We start from the raw sequence: 16800 nt of genomic DNA, 5'->3' as shown, positions 1-16800 counted from the left end.
ACAGTGCATTCGGAAAGTATTCAGACCCCTTGACTTTTTCCACATTTTGTTACATTAGAGCCTTATTCTAAAATTGATTTTAAAAAATAATAATGAATCAGTCTACACACAATACCCCATGATGACAAAGCGAAAACGTTTTTTTTTTTAATTCTTGCAAATGTATTACAAATACAAGACTGAAATATGACATTGACATAAGTATTCAGACCCTTTGCTATGAGACTCGAAATTGAGCTCAGGTGCATCCTGTTTCCATTGATCATCCTTGAGATGTTTCTACAACTGGATTGGAGTCCACATGTGGTAAATTCAATTGATTGGACATGATTTGTCCCACAGTTGACAGTGCATGTCAGAGCAAAAACCAAGCCATGAGGTCGAAGGAATTGTCCGTAGAGCTCCGAGACGGAATTGTGTCAAGGCACAGGTCTGGGGAAGGGTACCAAAAAATGTCTGCAGCATTGAAGGTCCCCAAGAACACAGTGGCCATCATTCTTAAATGGAAGACATTTGGAACCACCAAGACTCTTCCTAGAGCTGGCCGCCCAGCCAAACTGAGCAATCGGGGGAGAAGGGCCTTGGTCAGGGAGGTGAGCAAGAACCCGATGGTGACTCTGACAGAGCTCCAGAGTTCCTCTGTGGAGATGGGAGAACCTTCCAGAAGGACAACCATCTCTGCAGCACCCACCAATTGTGCCTTTATGGTAGAGTGGCCAGATGGAAGCCACTTCTCAGTAAAAGGCACATGACAGCCCGCTTGGAGTTTGCCAAAAGGCACCTAAAGGACTCAGACCATGAGAAACAAGATTCTCTGGTCTGATGAAACCAAGATTGAACTCTTTGGCCTGAATGCCAAGCTTCACATCTTGAGGAAACCTGGCATTTCTACGGTGAAGCATGGTGGTGGCAGCATCATGCAGTGGGGATCTTTTTCAGTGGCAGGGACTGGGAGACTAGTCAGGATCGAGGGAAAGATGAACGGAGCAAAGTACAGAGAGATCCTTGATGAAAACCTGCTCCAGAGTGCTCATGACCTCAGACTGGGGCGAAGGTTCACCTTCCAACAAGACAAAGATCCTAAACACACAGCCAAGACAACGCAGGAGTGGCTTCGTGACAAGTATCCGAATGTCCTTGAGTGGCCCAGCCAGAACCCAGACTTAAACCTGATCTAAAATCTCTGGAGAGACCTGAAAATAGCTGTGCAGCGACGCTCCCCATCCAACCTGACAGAGCTTGAGAGAATCTGCAGAGAAGAATGGAAGAAACTCCCCAAATACAGGTGTGCCAAACTTGTAGCGTCATACCCAAGAAGACTCGAGGCTGTAATCGCTGCCAAAGGTGCTTCAACAAAGTACTGAGTAAAGGGTCTGCATACTAATGTAAATGTCATATTTTTGTTTTTTATTTTCAATACATTTGCAAAAAAATTCAAAAAACCTGTTTTTGCTTTGTCATTATGTGGTATTGTGTGTAGATTGACGAGAAAAAACAATTTAATCCATTTTAGAATAAGGCTGTAACGTAACAAAATGTGGAAAAAGTCAAGGGGTCTGAATACTTTCCAAATACATTGTATCTCTTTTGTTTATTCATGGGAATACTTGGTGAACAGATTTCCTAAATGAAACTAATTTCTAGCTAAATTTCTGGTGATTTTAGTATTTTTTTTAACCAGAAACGAAAACCCCTCCTCCAAAATATATAATAATACTTTTTTTTTTTTTTTTATCACTCGCGGGCTGGTTTTGGCCGGAGGGCCGCCTGTTGTCTGTTGCCGACCCCTGGTCTATACTATCCACTTCTATCTATGCTGAGGTGCTTCCATTTAGCCCTTATCGGCACTGTGTGTAACACCACATATTAAATGCCACTAATCTCTGATTCAATATGACAGGATATGATACAATATAAATAATATTTACTAATAGGTTATATGATACAATCATGGTCACATAGCAATGTGGCTCTTCCACCTTTTTCATCCAGTGACTGTCCCACCTTACCTTTAATGAATTTGATTGGACATATTTAAAATACATATAAAGTTGCGTCATTCATCTGAGCACAACAATCCCTTAAAAGAGACAGATGATTTAAAACACAATGAAGTCTACCAACCTTGCAATGATATTAGAGTCTAGACAGTCATGGACCCATAACAATGTGGTTCTTTCGTCCATTCATTTCCATCCTGTCCCACCGTACCCCTGCCTCAGTCTCCAGACAGGTCAATCAGCTCCCAGACAACTTTATTAAACTGGAACGACTTTTACCCAGGAGAATTGCTCTCGCTCTGTTCTCCAGTGTTTTATTTCCCCCACCTGCTCCAGTACAATACATTCCTCAGAACCCAGCATCCCAAAATAATGTTTGTGTGTTTGTGTGTGTGTGTGTGTGTGTGTGTGTGTGTGTGTGTGTGTGTGTGTGTGTGTGTGTGTGTGTGTGTGTGTGTGTGTGTGTGTGTGTGTGTGTGTGTGTGTGTGTGTGTGTGTGTGTGTGTGTGTGTGCCCGTGTGTCCGCAACCGTGTGCGCACGTGTGTGTGTGTTAGAGCGTTACAAGGAGTAGTTCAGGCTTTAGCCTCCTTCCCGAACTAATTAATTGGCTTGTTTGCGGCTCAGAGGTGATTCCATTTTGATATCCGGAGGAGAACACAGTATATGGATGTGAGGGAGCATTGTGTTTATTGTTCCTGATATACCTGCCATCATACCGGGTCTCAATATACTCTCTCTCTCTCTCTCTCTCTCTCTCTCTCTCTCTCTCTCTCTCTCTCTCTCTCTCTCTCTCTCTCTCTCTCTCTCTCTCTCTCTCTCTCTCTCTCTCTCTCTCTCTCTCTCTCTCTCTCTCTCTCTCTCTCTCTATCGCTCTCGTTCTGTCAGTGAGTGCACTTTGTAATTGGAATGCAGCCCTTTCTTCCTTGACTGGAAACCATGGCAACGATAAAAATAGTTCCCAAGCAAGATTGCAATAAGTCTTCTTACAGAGGTGGGAGTGGGGTTCAGACATTTGTGTTAATCTCTGTGTTATTTGAGTCATTGGTGTTATTTTGCATTGAGAATTCAGAAGTGTACAATAAGCACACAAATCAAGCAGAAGTGTAATTATTACACGGTTGCGCCCCCATCTGTCTAAATGTTAAAAGCTCTGGTTCAGAGTGGTCTGGTCCAGTTACTTAGGGGAGAGGGGGGTAAGGAGAGCCATTTTATACATTCAGCATCACTCTGTCTGTGAAATATAGTATTATTTCTAACAAAGACATCTACATATATTTCAGGATGTTGTGTATCCCTGGAAATAATCAGAATTAATGTAAACATTACAGTTTTGAAAATATAGCAATGCCGCCTACACATTTCTGTACATTTTTAAAACCATCTTTATTTCCCAAACACAGTTCAACATAATCACAATTGCTTTTTGGTCTTTTAATAATTTTTTAAAACATCAGCCAGGCCCTGTTGTTGCCTCATATCCCACCAATAATTCCTTGTATTACGCTTGGGAAGAAAATACTTCAATTTGCTCAACTTGCCATTGGCTCAACCATTGGCTCAACTTACCCCAAGGACTATATTAGCCCACACAGCTACAAGGATGCACTTTCAGGCTAGGTTTAGGACCTCATATTGAAGCTTATAGAGACCCCAACTAATGTATAGAACACTTAAAATGATCTACTTTGGTTTAGATACACGCATCATGAAACCTCTAACACAATAAATTCATTTGACTTTTTGGACCTAACCTGCTTACCACTTTTTCCATGTGGTTTCTTCCTTCACAGACTCCATGAAATGATGACCTCTCCCTAAATATTTGGTCAAATGATTAATTTTGTGTATGGCTTCTTAGAAACAAGGGTGGCTCAACTTAGCCCTTTGGCTCAACTTACCCCACTTTCCCCTACTGCCACTGAATATGGATGTCTGACAGTTAGCCTATATATGGTAGATGTTAGACTGACAATCTATTGACACTGGTTGTGTCTCACATTGAAGAGATATCATCAAAGCATCTCAAGGTATTTTACCTCTTCCTATGAGTTGTACGCTAAAACTAGTTACTCATGAACACATGGGAATAATTCATAAAACCCTCATATTTCTGCTGATATGAGAGGTTAATGAACATCTACACTTGTCCTCTGATGATACCATTTTCTGAAGACTGGAGGAATCTCTCCACATGTCAATGAAGCATGTAAAGCCAGCTTGACCATTAACCTGATGCTCCACAGGAAAGCACCCTGCCTCGTTTGATATGGCAGAGCAGGGAGAGAGGTGGAGCGCTCACACACACAGCGGGAGAGAGGAGGAGAAGCGGAGGAGAGGTGAAATGTCCCAGGATCCTTTCCAAACAGTCAGCATGACCACTCTAATTCTAAGAGGGAGAGAGGGAGGGAAAGAGGGGAGAGGAATGAGAAAGAATGGAGGGACATGAAGAGATAAAGATAAGTATAGGGAGGAAGAGAGATCAAGGGAGACAGTTAGGGAGACAGTAAGGGAGAGAGCAAGGGAGACAGTAAGGGAGGCAGTAAGGGAGAGAGCAAGGGAGGCTATAAGGGAGGCAGTAAGAGAGAGAGCAAGGGAGGCAGTAAGGGAGAGAGCAAGGGAGGCAGTAAGGGAGACAGCAAGGGAGAGAGCAAGGGAGGCAGTAAGGGAGAGAGCAAGGGAGACGGTAAGGGAGGCAGTAAGGGAGAGAGCAAGGGAGGCAGTAAGGGAGACAGCAAGGGAGATAGTAAGGGAAACAGTAAGGGAGGCAGTAAGGGAGACAGCAAGGGAGAGAGCAAGGGAGGCAGTAAGGGAGAGAGCAAGGGAGGCAGTAAGGGAGAGAGCAAGGGAGGCAGTAAGGGAGAGAGCAAGGGAGAGAGCAAGGGAGACGGTAAGGGAGAGAGCAAGGGAGACGGTAAGGGAGGCAGTAAGGGAGAGAGCAAGGGAGACGGTAAGGGAGGCAGCAAAGGAGTCAGTAAGGGAGAGGACAGAAGACTGAAGGGGTTCATAGTACCACTACTGACACATGCCCTCTTCCTTCCTCCTTCTCTCTCCCCCTGTTCTTTCTATCTGTTCCTTTGATGCAGGAAAAGAGGGGTATCTAGTGGAGTGCTCTGGAAATAGGATTCCTTTCAGTCCCTCCGCTCAAAGAGGCTTATAATGTGGCCCTGCCAAGCAGACAAAGTGGGAATCCACTTCAAGTGTGGACAGAGTGACAATAGGTTGTCTGTATTAGGGTCTTGCAACAAGCAGAACACGAACCCAGCTACACAGCCATTTCAACAACAATACCCTCACTCTGAAAATAACTCAGTCCACAAGAACTCAGGGCTTTGAAATCGAAAAATACCTGTGATTCCTTTCTGGGAAAAGAGGAAAAACAAAGAGTGGGTTCTCTTTTTTCTTTGCGGCCTTGCTGACTTTCTTTACTTCAATGCTCACAACTAGGGTTGCAAAATGTCGGGAACTTTCAATACATTCTCTGGTTTTCCAGAATACCTGGTTGGATGATTCAGGATTTCCTGTTTATTCCCTCCTGATTCTGGGATTTCGGGAAAACCAGAGAATTTATTGAAAGTTCCCAAAATTTCGCAACCCTACTTTGCAACTCAAGTCTCCCGAGTGGCGCAGTGGTCTAAGGCACTGCATCGCAGTGCTAGCTGTGCCACTAGAGATCCAGGCTCTGTCGTAGCCGGCCGCGACCGGGAGACCCATGGGGCAGCGCACAATTGGCCCAGTGTCGTCTAGGGTAGGGGAGGGAATGGCCGGCAGGGGATGTAGAGCATGGCGTTTGCAACGCCAGGGTTGTGGGTTTGATTCTCACAGGGGGTATAAAAAATAAAAAGTAATGTATGCAACTGTAAGTCGCTCTGGATAAGAGCGTCTGCTAAAATGTAAATGTACTTACAACACACAGTTGGTTGAGTTAGAAAGGTTTTGCGGCCTTGCTTAGAACACATAGTTAGCAGGTTGATAGAAAGGTTTTGAAGTAATGTACTGAGGTATTTTTTGTGTTCCATCTCCCTTCAGGTATGGATGTGTGGGGGCAGTATGTACGACGTACCATGCTCCCGAGTAGGACATATCTACAGGAAATACGTCCCCTACAAAGTGCCGTCCGGAACAAGCCTAGCTAGAGTAAGTCAGAGTGACCAGTCAATACACTGCTTCCATCAACTGGTTATGGCTAACATGCATACATTTTGACTGGTTGTTTATTCATTAATTGGCACATGGCTGATAGTCAAACTGAGGATGTAGGTCCAGCCATCTATCTGATTTAAGATGAGGTCTGACTAACTCGGCGCACTGTGAAGTGTGCTGTGATAAGCTAAACACACAGACATTCCATCTCCTTACCCCATCTCTCCCTCCCTGTCTCTCTCCCTTATCTCAGAACCTGAAGAGGGTGGCCGAGACATGGATGGATGAGTACACCGAGTTCATCTACCAGCGCCGTCCGGAGTACCGCCACCTGTCCACCGGGGACCTGACGGCCCAGAAGGAGCTGAGGAGACACCTCAAGTGTAAGGACTTCAAGTGGTACATGAATGCTGTAGCCTGGGACCTGGCCAAGTACTACCCCACTGTGGAGCCGCTGCCTGCCGCCTGGGGAGAGGTAGGAAGTTAGGAATACATGCAGAACGACCACACACACACACATACAAGAGCCCGCACACACACACATACACAAACAGAAAGGCATACAAAGGCATATAAAAGCATATGTGATGACCTTAGAATCCAAAATGAAACGTCAGGTCATGTTTTCGAGGTCCCTTACTGAGGCATTGATACAAATAACAGGACTTCTCACAATACTTAGGCGCTACATAAACCCACTGTCGTACATGCCACCAATAACAGCTAAGGCGGAGCAGTATCCAAAGGCTGATTTGGTTTCTTGTGTATTTTTAGCTGGTATTGTAATGAATGAATCTATTTCCAGACACCAATACATCAGCTAAGAGACGGTCCCTAAATGCCTCCACAGGTGTGTCACAAAAGGCAATTTTTCTACCATACTGTGTCCAAAATGGCACCCTATTCCCTTTATAGTGCACTGCTTTTGGCCAGAGGGTTCTGGTCCAAAATAGTGCGCTATATAGGGAATAGGGTGCCATTTGGAACTCATACCATGTTCATTGATTTATGAATGTCTGGTGCTCGCTGAAACGTAATGCGTTTCTCATATCGAACAGGCAGCCAGCAGCCTGGTAATGAAATGTTTTAGAGTAGACAATGTCACAAAACGGACACAGCTGGACTCAATGCATCACTCCCCCCACAAACCATAAGTAGCAGCTCTGCATTGTAGTTTGTCTCTACTACTATACATTGTCCATAAACATGACATGCAGTTTTCTGCGTCGTATCCTGAGATATATATATAAGGCCTCTCTGTGTTACCTGTGAAGGGATGGGGCTGGAGATGGCCTTGGTATTTTATTACTATCACACTCATCTGTTCTCTGACACACACACACACACACACACACACACACACACACACACTATCTCACTCTATCTATCTGCGCTCTGTGAGGATGAGATCTAGCCTCAGGCAATCATGCCCGTAAATGCAGGAGCTGGAATCAGGTAGCCTGGAATCCACACTCGTATGCTCAGTTGACCATTTAAACAGTGGGGATTCCAGGCTAAGAATCAGGTATTCATGGAGATTGTTTCCCAACCTGTGTTTTTCCATAGGGAGGTTGGGGGCAGGAGTGTTTTTAATCATCACTGATAGATGGTTAGATGGACCTGGAATATATCATTCACTAATTAATTCATCCTATATGCCGGAAGGAAACCACATCCTCCTCTCAAGCCCCTGAAACATTTCAGAACGCTCACGGCGAACACATTGCACGTTAATATGACAAATGTAATTAATTTTGCGTTAGACATAATTGGATTCCTTGCTCTGCCTTCTTTTAGAAAATCTCATTTTCTGTGTTTTTCTGACGTCCTGGCTCCTAGGTCAGGGTACTAATTATAATAGGTAGAATGGAAGACCGTCTCCACGGTGACCCACCTTTCCTGCTCTCTGCTGTTCACGTCTACAAGGCCATTAGCACAAATTGTACAAGCACACACACACACACACACACACACACACACACACGCACACACACACACACACACACACACGACACAAGTCCCAGCTTATTACCGTCCCTGCTGATTAACCACTCCTTCCGTATAAGCCAGAGGTGAACATGGATAGTAAATAAGAAATGAAGCGGTGTATATCTTGATGAGAAAATGTTTGCACGGTAGGTCAATATCTCCTCATTCCTCCCCCGTGTGAGGATGATAGTCATTTTACCGTCAGGCTGACAGCTTCATGTGCCGTCTCTTCTCTGGCTCTCACCCTGCCTGTCACCCCGCCTGTCACCCCGCTGTCACCCCGCCTGATCTATGGAACTATAAAGATCTCTCATTGGGTATTCAAGCCCAGATTGCAAGACAGAGAGACAAGGGAGGAGAGGGTGAGAGAAGAGAGAGGGGGGAGACCGACAGAAAGAGAGAGAGAGAGAGAGAGAGAGAGAGAGAGAGAGAGAGAGTGTGTGTGAGAGAGAGAGAGAGAGAGAGAAGGGGATAAGATCAGAGGGACAAAGAGAGAGTGAGATTGTGAGACAGACAGAGAGAAGGCGAGAGAGCTCAGATTAAACTTCCTCTACATCTATGGAAGATGACAATCAGGGGGTCAGCCTTCTCGACACCTCAGCCTCGGAGCTGTGCAGACTGGGTAAATAGGGGGCTGTCACTATGCCCCCCTCCCCAACATCCAATCTCCCTCCCTCCCCACAACTCCACATCACGGCTCCTTCAATAGGTCTAAATCACTTTAAGTGATGCAATCATCAGGCCTTTTGATTCGTCTCTAACTGTGTCTCCACATCAGCACTGGCATGTTGATGGGCATGGCATCAGGCATAAGCACTTTGCTCCTGGGCCCATTTCAGACAGATGAGGCTTGGGAAAAGTGGAGAGTGAAGGCCCATTATACTGTACAATTCTGGCTCCATTATTGGTCTTTCAGAGCGATCAGCAGTTTACTCCTAATGACCGTGTGGTTAAATGCACTTTGTCGATGCGGGCGGCAGGCTGAGGGAGTTTGATTATTAGAAGTTTCTGAATTGCAATGCAGGTGGGTATTATTTAGCATTTCCGACTCCACTTCTGCCAAAGCCTTTTACTTTATTACACGGTAATGCAGCTCCACGGGTGCCTGATAGGCACAAAAGTGCAAAGTTTGTTTGCAGCATTTAAAGGACTAAACTCTTAATATTGTTTGCCATGTAAATTACTGTAGAACTTCGCAAAAAATATTGGTATTATTGGTATATATTATCCTTTTGGAATAGAGTCCGATTGAATTAGGTCTATGTCAGGAAAACTGTGTTTTCCCTGTATTTTCCCGTTGGCTGCATCCTAGAGATTATAAGTCATCTTATCTCAGAGTAGAACTATGTGTGGGTGACAATGTGACCTTCCAGAGATGGGGCTGCCTGTGGAAAATTGGTGACATCTGACCTGTACCTAATGGATGTTCCTGTTGTTGAAATCACTTGTCCTGAAATGTCACTCATTCATGATGGGAAAAGGGGAGAGCCTCTCTAGTTTAGATGCAGGACCAGCCAAAGGGACACCAAGCACTGAGGCAAGAAATGTGCCGCCATTTTATAGAGAATTTTTCTCTCATTCCTTTAGTTTAGTTTTTGTTGCTCCATTTTTCATAGCTCAAGAGTTTGTATCTCAAGTGCATAACTCCATAAAAGAAACATAGGTTATCCTGTCCCCAAATAAAAGCCGTAATCTGTACTCTATTATTAGAAAAACATGCACAACATTGAGGAGAGCTGACATTGAGTTGGTATACATTTTTATAATCAACATTTTCAGAGCCAACCATAGCGTTGTTGTCAGACATTCTCCACACTAACAGTCAAACAATCACCATCATTTGCTACAGTCCTAGCTAATGACTTTGGCCCCATCTAGTGGCGAGCAGAGGAACAACGTTTAAAAGAGAATCAACCCTATGCAAAACACCTCCCTCTGAGTATTCCATCCCTGGTCTCCCTCCTGTCAAATAAAGTGTCTCAGTCTGACCCTGTAGGACCTGCTCTCTCCAACCATTTCTATCTCTCTCTCTCTCTCTCTCTCTCTCTCTCTCTCTCTCTCTCTCTCTCTCTCTCTCTCTCTCTCTCTATCTCTCTCTCAATCTCTCTCTCTCTCTCTTTCTCTCTCTCGCGCTCCCTCACTATCTTTCTCTCTCTCCAGCTCTATCCATCTCTATATCTCTCACACACTCTAACTCACTCTCCCCCCTCTCTCCTCCTCTGCCCTCTGTCTTCCTCCTCCTCCTCTCTCCTCTCCTCTGCCCTCGCCTCTCTCTCTCTCCTCTCCTCTGCCCTCGCCTCTCTCTCTCCTCTCCTCTGCCCTCGCCTCTCTCTCTCTCCTCTCCTCTGCCCTCTCCTCTCCTCTGCCCTCGCCTCTCTCTCTCCTCTGAATGTGTTAGTGAGGGCCACAGAGACAGACAGAGACCAGGCTACTTTAGATGCAGTGCTGCTGGACTCATGCATTATTGAGCCATACTGTGAAACCAGCCAAGCTCACCTGAATGCTATAAAGAGAATTAGGCAAATGAGACAGTCAATCAAATGTGTGTTAGAGCCAAGTAACTCTGAAACTTTAAAAGTTTTCACAGTAGGGGCGCCTATTAACTCAGGCTTTGAGGGAGAAAGATGCTCCAGGAACGAATTAGCTTATCTCTTACAGTCACTGGTGAGAGTAGATCTTGTCAGCAAACTGTGAGAGCTTTGATACCATGTCAGATCATATGCTGTTACTTAAAACCACATACTGTGTATAAAAAGTTGGCTGCTTGTACTAAGTTACTGTGTACTGTCTGTTTGGAAGGTTGCCATGGATTCCACTCACTATACTCTGGAGTCCTGTGATCAGAGCGTCGAGCCTCAGAGAGAAGCTGATGTTGATATCTCATCCTGTGGTCTCTATATCTATAGATCTATAATGCATGGTGCGTGTGTGTGTGCGTGCAAGTCTTCACCGAACCTCCCTTTTGCTGTTTTTGGGAGGCTTCGAAGTGTGTGTGTGTGTGTTTGGTTTTAACTGAGCTCTCTCTCTCTTTGTGTCCTTGTAGATTCGTAACGCTGCATCAGGTCTGTGCATAGACTCCAAGCACGGCCCCACAGGGACAGAGCTGCGACTGGACGCCTGTCTGAAGGAGGGGGCTGAACGCACCTGGGCACACGAACAGGTAGGTACAACCAGAGCCATATACTGTATAGTAGGGTGTAGTCTATACATTTACATTTTAGTCATTTAGCAGACGCTCTTATCCAGAGCGACTTACAGTTAGTGCATACATTTTCATACTGGCCCCCCATGGGAATTGAACCCACAACCCTGGCGTTGCAAGCGCCATGCTCTACCAACTGAGCTACACAGGACCTATACTATATTATACTGTATAGTAGGGTGTAGTCTATACTATATTGTACTGTATAGTAGGGTGTAGTCTATACTATATTATACTGTATAGTAGGGTGTAGTCTATACTATATTATACTGTATAGTACGGTGTAGTCTATACTATATTGTACTGTATAGTAGGGTGTAGTGTATACTATATTATACTGTATAGTAGGGTGTAGTCTACTATATTGTACTGTATAGTAGGGTGTAGTCTATACTATATTATACTGTATAGTAGGGTGTAGTCTATACTATATTATACTGTATAGTAGGGTGTAGTCTATACTATATTATACTGTATAGTAGGGGGTAGTCTATACTATATTATACTGTATAGTAGGGTGTAGTCTCTACTATATTGTACTGTATAGTAGGGTGTAGTCTATACTATATTATACTGTATAGTAGGGTGTAGTCTATACTTTATTGTACTGTATAGTAGGGTGTAGTCTATACTATATTATACTGTATAGTAGGGTGTAGTCTATACTATATTGTACTATATAGTAGGGTGTAGTCTATACTTTATTGTACTGTACAGTAGGGTGTAGTCTATACTATATTATACTGTATAGTAGGGTGTAGTCTATACTATATTGTACTATATAGTAGGGTGTAGTCTATACTTTATTGTACTGTACAGTAGGGTGTAGTCTATACTATATTATACTGTATAGTAGGGTGTAGTCTGTACTATATTATACTGTATAGTAGGGTGTAGTCTATACTATATTATACTGTATAGTAGGGTGTAGTCTATACTATATTGTACTGTATAGTAGGGGGTAGTCTATACTATATTATACTGTATAGTAGGGGGTAGTCTATACTATATTATACTCTATAGTAGGGGGTAGTCTATACTATATTATACTGTATAGTAGGGTGTAGTCTATACTATATTGTACTGTATAGTAGGGGGTAGTCTATACTATATTATACTGTATAGTACGGTGTAGTCTATACTATATTATACTGTATGGCTCTTGGTACAGCACATCACCGGCCTGTTAATCATTCAGCCAGTCAGTCAGTCAGTAATAGTCAGGAATGACCCCTCCATGAGTCCGGCCTGTTAATCATTCATTCAGTCAGTCAGTCAGTAACTAATAGTCAAGAATGACCCTTCCATGAGTCATACTGTAGCTGTATGTTTTATTTATTTAATCTTTATTTAGGCAGGGAGTCCCATTAAAGTGGCAATCTGTGATTGCTACATCCATTTTGGGACTTGAATTATATGTATCCATTGACACTTGAAGAATATAACTTGCAAATGTTTTTGTTTGAACTGCAGATTGCCCCTTTAAGACCAAAGTCTTTTTTGCAAGAAATACCTTTTTGGGAGGGTACCCTGCAAATCCTTTGATTAAAGATTATCATTGCAATCGTTTGATGAAAGATTAGTCGCAACATGCTGTCTGCAAAACAGCCCTCGCAACGCTTAGTCTCTCAAATGAACCATAATATATGAAATACACAGAACTACACTAAAAGGAACATTCCACCCAAAAACTATATTTTGGTATTTGTTTCATTAGTCCATTGTTGATATAGTCCCTAAAAGTTTTGCTTGTCAGCAATCAAGTTTTCAAGATATATAACTTTCAAAATACAGAAATACAGCCGGTGTGATGCATTTTGTATCATTTTGCATCATACTGGCTGTATTTCTGTATTTTGAAAGTTATGTATCTTGAAAACATGATTGCTGAAATGCAAAACATTTTGGGACTATATCAACAATGGACTAATGAATCAAATACCAAAATATCCTTTTTGGGTGGAGTTTTCCTTTAATACAAAACAAGTTTAGGATACTGCAGCTGGCGATTGCTCCATATGCAACACATTTTCCTGCTGTTTACTGTTAAATATGAATAGATCATCACTGCATTCTTGTCCCCATGTTCATTCCCCTCTAAAATGACAGTTATTGTATTCAATCATCACTGCATTCTTGTCCCCATGTTCATTCCCCTCTAAAATGACATTTAGGGTATTCATACTGTTAATCTCATAATTGAACTTGGATACCATGTTGTGCCTGTGTGTTTGTACTATCTACATGTTTGTACTCAGATCTTTACATTTGGCTGGAGAGAGGACATCAGGCCAGGGGATCCTCTCCACACCAGGAAGTTCTGCTTTGACTCCATCTCCCAGAGTTCCCCTGTCACACTGTACGACTGCCACGGCATGAAGGGCAACCAGCACTGGAGCTATAGGAAGGTAACTTAACACAGAATTAAATACAAAATGATTATATTGTATCTGTATGTTACTTACTTACTTACTTTACTTCTGTATTGGCTTTGTATTACTTGTGGAACATAAATAATCGATAAACCTTACATCTCAGATGGAAGGTAAGGTAACAGAAAGCCTGGTAACTTATATACAGTATAATTATTGTTATAGCACCACATCAAACACCTCATCATTCAAATTACTACCACAGCCACAGGACAGTAGCTAATACACACAAGTTGTTTGGTAATTTCACTGCCACAGCAAGGCAATCTAACTACATTGCTTTGATATCAGTCCTACAGACCAGGGAAATGTCCATACGTAGCCACATAAACACTGTAGTCAAGGAAAGTAGGCCTGATGTATTCAGTCACAACACAATATTAAAGTCATCAGATAGAAAAGATGTACACTGTTGGTTTTTACTGCTGCGTTCCGGGTAGAGGAAAGTAATAGGGGACTTATTTTATCGTCACACCACTCCCATTTCCTCCACATCGTTTAGGGAGGAGAGATTCATGTTTACTCAGTACAAAATCAGTATGTCATTACAGTCCCATCTCTCTAAGGTTCTGCCTAGAATGACTCAATTAGGTTCAGAGTTGCACATATGCTAGCCTGAGTCCCAGATCTGTTTGTGGTGTTTGCCACCTCCATTACTGTGGCAAGACAACACAGTCAGGTCTGGAACTCAGGCTACACAGATGCAATAGCCACTTATTAAAGGGCTGAGGTGCTTGAAGCTGTGTGAACATTGTAAATCAGGAAGGCGGACGCATGAGACGAACAAAATTACTGGCAAGTACCTCTGAGGCGTTCTCCCCCTCCTCATCTTTCTCCACTCCTCCACAACTTTATCCCTCCCCACGGAATCCTTTCTTCAGTTTGAATCCATCACTGGCTCTATTTAATAGTTTGCAATCACCATAGATAATCTTTCATGGGAAGCCAGGGATGTATTTTTATTTTGTGTTGTCAGTTTTCAATGATTCGCACTTCCTTCAATTCCTCTTTCTTTTACAGCTGAATTTGTTACTTTCCCCTTTCTGTCATGCGAGGGAGGATGAACCCAAAGAATATACATTCAGAAAAGTAATGTAATGGTGCGTTGGAACTCTGGGTTTAAAAACTATTGTGTGTTTAACTCATATTTCTCAGCCTAGTTTAACTCTCAAATTCAGGCCCATCTCGCCATGAAATGAAGTAAACTCAGATTAGAACGGAGGGAGGAAAAACCTTGTTGCAGTCAGTTGCTCAGCTCCTCGTCTGTAATCTGTCTGAAGGGAGTGGGAGATGAGAGAGCAGGATTAAACAGCAGCCTGTCTCTCTACTTAATTTGATTAATTTATCTCAATCCTTCTTTTCCTCCCTCTCTTCTCTCTCTGCCTCCTGCTCTCTCTCTCTCTCTCTACCTCATGCGCTCTCTCTCTGTGTCTCTTCTTTCTCGCTGTCTCTCTTGCTTTTTCTTTCTCGCTCTGTGTCTTTCTCGCACGCTCTCTCTCTCTCTCTCCCTGGGCCAACACATACAGGATAAATCGCTGTACCACCTGGTGAGCAGCGGTTGCATGGACTGCAATCCCGGTGATAAGAGGATTTTCATGAACAAGTGCGACCCTGGGTCCGAGACGCAGCAGTGGCTGTTCCAGAGAGTCAACGCCACCGTCCTAGACAAATTCAACAGCGCTGCGGCTGCCAGCTCCTAGGAACCAGGCGCCAACCCCCACGACAACAACAACCCCCCAAACATGTGTGCAATGCAGCAGCAAGCAGCCAGCCAGTTAGCTAGCGGTCCTGTCTCCCAGAACCCCCAGCTCATCAACGTGGGGGCTACAAAGGGGAAGAGAAGGGGGTGGGGGAGGGGGCGCTGGGGCTACGTTTCTGTTCTGTCTGACAGATCCTCTGCCCTTCCTGGCTCAAAGTGATTCTGGGATTCTGCCTGGTTCTGCCCAATGGGCTGATGGGACGTTCAAGGTCGCCCATCCTTAGAGAAGCAACCAGACTAGACTAGACCCTAACTAAGCCACCACACAGGGGCACCTTGCTGGTCGAGGACACAGAAACCTCCCGAACACTCTCCTCTAGCTCCTCTATGGGTCAAAGGTCGAAAACAGCAGGTTCAGTAGACTGGATTTGTTTGTATCAGGTTGAAAAAGGAATGTTCCAACTGTCACTCTCTCAAGATCGCATGGTGGATTTGTACTATATCGGAGGCTCATGAAATGATTTTTCTCATTTTTGTATGACTATTTATTTTCCATGATTGTTTTATTAGTATTTATTTTGTATTTATTTATTTGGTATTATTTTTGAAGAATAGTAACTTATTAAGCGTATACTTGAATGGGTTTTTCAGATTTCTGGTCCCCGTGATTGTACAATTTGAAGTTGTGAAGTTCTGCCAATGAAAATTATGTAGCTGTCAACTTTGGAATCTAGTTTTGTTCAGTCTTTTTTTTATTTCAATAAAAGTAAGTAAACATGAATAAAATTTGAAAAAAGTACATGAGGTATTGCAATTGTATGGACTGTGTGAGCATTTATATGATGAAACATCTCACAATGATATTACATGTAGATAGCAGCCAAGAAGATGCCCATGGACTTATGGTTATGGCTGTGGGTGCTCGTTCAAAAGTGATGATTGTGTGCCCTCTTTTGAAGAGTTTTCATAACTCATGTACATGTGCACTAATGGAACAATTCAGACTTAGGAAATGTATGCCTTTTTTACACGTTTTGATTCAAGCACTTCTCAGTATTTGCTATTCAGACTTACCCTATGCACGTGCGTAACGAGGTTTGCGGTTGTGGCTCCCTTGCGCACAATGTATACATTTTATAAAATTCCAGAAAGCACACCCACTGGGTGGCCTACTAATTTGATCAGGGAGTTTTTCTCCAAATCGTTTTTCTGTTCATTTATCTAAAGCAATCCCTGTAATCGCCCACACCAGTAGAAATCCACTTTTTCGAGCTGAAAGATGATGATGGCCAGAGTTTACCCATGATGTTGCACAACGATTTAATTCAATAAATCAT

General features: G+C 43.3%; 1 protein-coding gene across 1 annotated transcript in view; it reads left to right on the top strand.

Annotated features, from left to right (window-relative positions):
* The window catches only part of galntl6 (polypeptide N-acetylgalactosaminyltransferase like 6), a 41831-nt gene extending 26339 nt beyond the window's left edge, over nt 1-15492 (top strand). Inside the window, exons 4-8 of the mRNA XM_084188519.1 lie at nt 6028-6135; nt 6395-6616; nt 11174-11290; nt 13591-13740; nt 15291-15492. Coding sequence (XP_084044645.1) covers nt 6028-6135; nt 6395-6616; nt 11174-11290; nt 13591-13740; nt 15291-15464 — 771 coding nt within the window. The 3' untranslated portion in view covers nt 15465-15492. The remainder of the gene's footprint in view (nt 1-6027; nt 6136-6394; nt 6617-11173; nt 11291-13590; nt 13741-15290) is intronic.
* Nucleotides 15493-16800: the final 1308 nt, after the last annotated feature.

Source organism: Coregonus lavaretus (genome assembly GCF_964263955.1).
Source record: "Coregonus lavaretus genome assembly, contig: SUPER_35_unloc_1, whole genome shotgun sequence".
Taxonomy (NCBI): Eukaryota; Metazoa; Chordata; class Actinopteri; order Salmoniformes; family Salmonidae; genus Coregonus; species Coregonus lavaretus.
This window is presented reverse-complemented; position numbering and strand designations above follow the sequence as displayed.